Source organism: Oratosquilla oratoria, chromosome 7 (assembly GCF_046742065.1).
Source record: "Oratosquilla oratoria isolate Oo_2021 chromosome 7, ASM4674206v1, whole genome shotgun sequence".
In the NCBI taxonomy this organism is placed as follows: Eukaryota; Metazoa; Arthropoda; class Malacostraca; order Stomatopoda; family Squillidae; genus Oratosquilla; species Oratosquilla oratoria.
In genome coordinates this window covers 23,468,660-23,476,030 of record NC_134783.1, presented here as the reverse complement: position 1 = coordinate 23,476,030, position 7,371 = coordinate 23,468,660, and the positions used below count along the sequence as shown (strand labels likewise).

The following is a 7,371-nucleotide window of genomic DNA, read 5'->3' as shown; positions in this document are numbered from 1 at the left end:
TGTCTGAGTCCGCTTCACTTGTTTGACTGCATATGCACTTGTACGCCTGCTTGTTTGTTTATGCCTGGTTGTGAATGCATGCATATACAGTACGTATGCATAAGTTCGAACTCAGAATTCTTGGAATTGTGGGCGGAAAGGAAACGCGCACATAAAAGGATGGTCCGTTTATATTGGCATCTGCTCGAAAGTTCTTTGGGGTGTCGTGGAAACAATGTATGTTGAATGAATGCCATGCGGCGACGTTTCACAGCTTGTCTGTAACGAAGGCTTTGGCGTTTATTAGGCGTAGGAGCCCCTTCCTCCGCTGGTCACCACGTGTCCACCTCCGGATCCTCCGAAACCACCTCCAACAGCAGCACCACCGAAACCAGAGACTCCACCTCCGACGACGCCTTGTCCCCCGGTGAACCCGCTGCCACGTCCTCCGCCATAGGCGCCACCTCCTCGCTGAGTGGATTGGTGGACGAGGATGCCCCTCCTGATGTTTAGCCCACCTCCGTAGCCGCCGTTACCGGCGCCTCCAAAACTGCCGACGCCCACGCCGACGCCGCCACCGACGCCGTGACCGACGCCTCCGAAGCCTCCAGCGCCGTGACCGGCACCTCCGAAGCCTACACCGCCAGCGCCAAAGCCACCACCGTGGACGCCTCCGCCTCCACCACTGTTGTAGCCTCCGTCGGCTAAGGCCGTCGCAGCCAGGAGGGACAGGGCTGCCAGTGCCACCACAGTCTTCTGCAGAAAGGAAATGATAATATTAATTGGGAGGCAGGGAGAGCGACGGCAGGACCCTCCCGACGTCTCTATTGGTGTATCGCGCCACGTCTCTCTCTGTCATCTGTGGACGGAAAGTATCGCTTACCATTTTGGGAGCAAAAGGAGCGAGAGCACCTAGGAGGAAATCTCTGGAAGTGATGCCGATACTCACACAGCACCGCGGCTTATATATGACACATCAAGGCCCACAAGGGCACGGAGCTTCCGAGTTTTCCCGGCAATGACTTGTGCTATTTTATGTGTGGATACTGGATTTCTCCTATACGAATGCTTGTTTCAGGGATCATTCCCATTAGCGTTACACTATAAAAGAACACGAACTCACACACAAAAACGAACACGCACGCACACACACAGACATGCAGACATATACACATACACAAATACGCAGAAACGCACACACACACACACACACACACACACACACACACACACACACACACACACACACACACACACACACACACACACACACACACACGCACGCACGTACAGACACACACACATACACATACACACAAACACACACACACACACACACACACACACACACACACACACACACACACACACACACACACACACACACACACACACACGCACGCACGCACGCACACACAAGCCCACACACATATATACACACGCACACACAAACACACACGCACATGCACACACACACACACACACACACACACACACACACACACACACACACACACACACACACACACACACACACACACACACACACACACACACACACACACACACACAAAAATAGGACTCGGTGGGAAAATGAAATCATGGACTTAAGAAAAGAGGTCATTGGTTTAATTGATTGTTTATCTAAGACTAACCATGAAATTTCTGACCTGAGAAAAGCTAACTTGGATCTTACAAACGAAATTAAAGAAATGAAAAGAGACATAAATGAACTGAAGAATGATAATGAAAAGAAGAAAACTAATGATAATAACAATAGCGAAAATCTAAAGCAGGAAGTGAACAACAAATTACAAGAATTGACACAAAAGATCGAAGAAAACTTAGGTGGGGACAGTATCCAGGAAATTAAGAAGTGGAAAGAAAATATTGAAAATAAAGAAATTGCTTTCAAAGAAATAGTCAAGCAGCAAATGCAAGATAATGCAAAAGACACAATCATTCAAGTGATTAACGAAAAAGCAAATTGGGTCAGGGACACAGTAGATAGGAAGAAATGTATTGTGGTTTATGGGCTTAAAGAAAAACAAGGATTGGCGAGGTACATGAGAGAAAAAGAAGAAAAAGAGACAGCAGTAGAAATCCTTAATGAAATTCAGGGGGGAGACAGTGATTCAGGCACAGACTTAGAAGAGACTTACAGAATTGGTCGCTATACTAAGGATAGGAATCGACCTCTAAAGATAAAACTAAGGTCACAAGTGGTAGTAGAAGACATATTTGAAAAAGTAGGTAACTTGGCAAAGAGTGAAAAATACAATAAGATATGGATAAAAAGAGAAATGAGTACTGAGGAATTAGAAAAAGAAAGGGCACTAAGAGAAGAAGCAAAGGAAAAAAACTTGAAAAGATCGGAGACAGAATGCAAAGAATTCCAGTGGAGAGTAATAGACTTGAGATTAAGACAATGGCGCTTCAAAACGAACAAAACAAGGGAAGAAGAAACCAGGGAGAAGGAAGAAAATTAAAAGTGGCCTATACCAACATTGACGGACTAATTTCAGGACTAAACGAACTCAATGATTATCTGTTAGAAGCAAAACCAGACATAATGGGAATTGTAGAGACCAAACTAAGAGGTGAAATACCATCCACTGTTATCGGACAAGGTTTATACAACTACTGGATAAAAAACAGGGACAAGAAACAGGGAGGGGGAATCATGTTCTTGGCCAAGAAAGACCTAAAGGTGACAAAAATTGCAGAGGGCAAAGGTAATGCTGAATTGATCATGATAAAAGTCGAAGGCAAGAATATGAAAAGTAGAAAGTTTGTGGTGACTTATGTGCCTCCAAAAACAAGCGCTTGGAAAGAAATCGAACATAAAAAAATGCTAGATGACACAAGAAAATCACTCAATGAGATACTAATGGGTAAGGGTAATCTGGTAGTTATGGGGGACTTCAATTGCAAAGAAATTTGTTGGGACAGCATGACAGTGCAAGGAGGAGATGACTCGTGGGGCAATGTACTGCTAGATATGACCATGGAGTACACAATGACCCAATGGGTCCGTGAAAACACAAGGTACAGAAATAATGAAGAGCCATCGAAACTAGATCTAATATTTACAACAGAGCCTGAAATAGTGCATAAAGTCCAGTATGAGACACCAATTGGAAAGAGTGACCATGTACTCATCGAAACTATACTAAAGGAAGAAATAGACATAGAGAGGAACGAAAAGCATAGGAAAGGAAGACTGAGGTACAACAAAACAGACTTTACAAAACTAAAGACATTCTTCCGGAATGCAAACTGGGAAATATTTTACAGGGAAGAAACAGCAGTGGAAGAGAAATGGAATATATTGATGGAAAACTACAATGAAGGGGTAAACAGGCATGTACCAAGACAAAAGCGAGAGAGAGAGTACATTAAATGTTGGTTCAACAAAAGATGCAGTGAGGCAAAAGACAGAAGGGACAAAGCTTGGAAAAAGTGGAGAAAAGACAAAAAACAAAGCAAATGGCAAATTTATGTTAACTATAGAAATGAGTATGTTAATGTGAGAAGAGAGGAGAAAAGGAACCATGAGAAGGATATTATAGACAAATGCAAAGAGCAACCCAAACTATTCTATCGGTATGTGAATGGTAAACTTAAAAACAAACAGGAATTGGTGAAACTATGCCAAGGAAACATAGAATACACAGAAGATTTAGAGATGGCCGAAGTCATGAACAATCACTTTAAATCTGTTTTCACCAGAGAGAAAATACCAAATTGTGACATAGACAAAAACAAGAAATCTCCCCTCATGAATGAGTTTACAGCATCACTAAAGGAAATATCAGAACATTTATCAAGGCTGGATGTCAGAAAATCACATGGCCCGGACGGTATTGCAAATTGGATTCTAAAGGAGTGCAAAGAAGAACTAACAGACAAAATACACATCTTAATAAACAGCTCACTCAAAGAAGGAAAGATACCCGAGGACTGGAAAAACGCTAACATTGTACCAATACACAAAGGAGGAAACAAAGAAGAACCCACCAACTATAGGCCAGTATCACTAACAAGCACCATAGCCAAAATTTGTGAGAAAATAATCAAGAATAGATGGGTAAAACATCTGGAAGACAATGACATATTAAACCCAAGACAATTCGGATTCAGACAAGGAAGATCATGCTCCACAAACTTAATATGCTTTTACTCAAGACTAATAGACATAGTGCAAGAAAGAAATGGATGGGCTGATTGTGCATTCCTAGACTTGCAAAAAGCCTTTGACAAAGTACCACACAGAAAACTACTAAAAAAACTGGAACACATAGGAGGAATACAGGGAAACCTACTAAAATGGATAGAGGACTTTCTGACTGGTAGAAAGATGAGAGTAGTGCTCAGAGAAAAATATTCAGACTGGAAAGAGGTGATCAGTGGAGTACCGCAAGGATCTGTGCTGGCACCAATAATGTTTGCTATCTATATGAATGACATGGATGAGGACGTGAACTGCTACATGAGCTTCTTTGCCGATGACGCCAAACTGCTAAGGAAAATAGAAACTGATGAGGACTGTGAAGCACTGCAAGAAGACCTAAATAGGGTATGGAACTGGAGTCAGAAATGGGAAGTGGACTTTAATACTAAGAAGTGTAGCATAATGGAGTTTGGAAAAAGCAAAAACAGAATATCAGGAAAATATACAATTGGAACCAAAGAAGTAAAGAAAGTAGGATCCGAAAAAGATTTGGGAGTAATTATCACGAACGACTTGTCCTATGATATACAGATTAACAAAATTGTCGGGGAGACTTACAACTTGCTAAGATCAATAAAAGTGGCGTTTACATACTTGGACGAAGACATGATGAAAAAAATATTGGTTACATTGATAAGGCCTAGATTAGAGTATGCAGCGACATTGTGGTCCCCCAGTACCAAAAAGAATATAAAGAAAATAGAAAGAATCCAAAGAGCAGCTACAAAAATGGCACCTGCACTTGCAAACCTATCATACGAAGAGAGATTGGCTAAACTGGAGTTACCGACACTGGAGCAAAGAAGAGAGAGAGGTGACCTATTGACCATCTACAGAATCATGAAAGGCACAGAGGTACTCGATTGTGAGAGCTTACTTAACTGGGACAAAAGAAACACAAGAGGACATGGAAAGAAAATAAAAAAACATAGCTATAAAAGAGAACTGAAGAAAAACAGTTTTCCTCATAGAGTTTTGGACACTTGGAACAAACTGGACAATGGAATAGTATGCGCAAAAACCATTCATGAGTTTAAAAACAAACTAGACACTGCAAGATACAAAGGCGGGACATCACGAGCATAGCTCCCCTTCCCGCAAAATACAACTAGGTAAATACAACTAGGTAAATACACACACACACGCACACACACACACACACACACACACACACACACACACACACACACACACACACACACACACACACACACACACACACACACACACACACACACACATTCTCATGGATCTCAGATCGAGACACGCAGCGGCCGGGTTGATGATGATGATGATGATGGTGATGATTAATTATTTATTATTATTAATATTATTATTATTATCATTATTATTATTATTAATATTATTTTATTATTATTATCATTATTATTATTATTATTATCATTATTATTATTATTATTATTATTATTATTATTATTATTATTATTATTATTATTATTATTATTATTATTATTATTATTATTATTATTATTATTATTACTATTATTATTATTATTATTATTATTATTATTATTATTATCATTATTATTATTATTATTATTATTATTATTATTATTATTATTATTATTATTATTATTATTATTATTATTATTATTATTATTATTATTATTATTATTATTATTATTATTATTATCATTATTATTATTATTATTATAATTATTATTATTATTATTATTATTATCACCTGATTGTATAACAATTTATGCTGTGAATAAATTATTACCATTACCGAATCCGCCCCACCTCGGACATGTGACTTGAGCCACCTCCACTTGTTCCTACTTTGTACCTCTCTCACTGTATAAATTCTAGTACATCTTACCTTGTATCCATTCTGTTGAAGAGGACCACAGTAGTGGTCGAAATATACAGTTCGTCTGTCTCCTTTGCTTTGTTTCTCCGACAGTGGATAATTTAATTTTTTTTTACTAAATGTGCTACTACATTTTCGTCTTGTGAAATATATATATATATATATATATATATATATATATATATATATATATGTATGTATGTATACATACTAGCCAAATTACCCGCGCTTTGATTCGAGTTCGTTAATACTCCCTAATCATACCACACCTAACTTTATTCCTTAACCCTCCCAGGTGTGCGCCCCCTACCCGAAGGTTGGGAAACCCTAGTTTGAAAATACATGCATACACACAAATATCATGTCCACATTCTTTTGCAAGCATGTGTGTGTATGTGTGTGTATTGACAATAAATGTCTACAACTAAAAGGTAAAGAAATTTATCCCGTTTACTTATCTTCAGAATATATATGGTTATAGGGGTTTATTTGAAAAAACCTAGGGGGAGTTTGTGATTAATCAATTTCCTGCCGCACTAAATTAAATGAAAATAACCAATATTTCAAAGTTTTGTAAAAGTTTTGCAATAATTTTACATTTACATGTTTTTTTCTTACAAAAGCTATCATGGTTTGTGGCAACATTAATTTCACAAATATAGATAATATCTATGGACACATACAATGGTTTGTTTAATCATATTAATTCATATGTCACAAAAATAATATGCAACTTAAGGGGAGACTACATTAGTTGCGTGTTTCCTCACCATAAACCACCTAACTTTAACCCTTAACCCTAACCAAAATATTTTTAATGAAATAAAGCTTGAAACACTCCCCTTTCCAGGTGTGGCCCCACCCCTCCCGAAGGTTGGGAAACCCTTGTTTGAACATACATGCATATACAAACACAAATATCATATGTACACATTCTTTTGCGTACGTGTATTCACCTCGGATCTGCTGCAGCCTCTGTTCGAGACAGCCAGACACCATCCTACGGCAGTGAGCTCAGAGCTCATTATTTGCCGATATCAGAGCTCATTATTTGCCGATATGTGTGTATCTCCTTTAATGTATATGTCATACTTCTTTATTATACATGAGTACTTAATATCAACATATATCTATTGTAAATGTTTTGTATAAGTAAGCCTATGTAGTCATTACATTATATAAGTGCCTATACATAATTATATAACCATATATATATGCGTCATTAGGCGTACGCTAAACGCGTATGCGTCTATGCCAATTGTACACGTCGTAGAATTAAGGAACTAAATATATGTTACCCTTAACCATTTTGCATGCATATTCA

General features: G+C 38.5%; 1 protein-coding gene across 1 annotated transcript; it reads right to left on the bottom strand.

Annotated features, from left to right (window-relative positions):
* Positions 1-203: 203 nt before the first annotated feature.
* On the bottom strand, positions 204-897 carry LOC143026906 (uncharacterized). The gene is made up of 2 exons (XM_076187690.1): positions 863-897; positions 204-735 (listed from the first exon to the last, which is right to left on the bottom strand). The coding sequence occupies exons 1-2, from the start codon at positions 863-865 to the stop codon at positions 283-285; spliced, it is 456 nt and encodes a 151-aa protein (XP_076043805.1). The 5' UTR covers positions 866-897; the 3' UTR covers positions 204-282.
* Between the last annotated feature and the right edge of the window lie 6,474 nt (positions 898-7,371).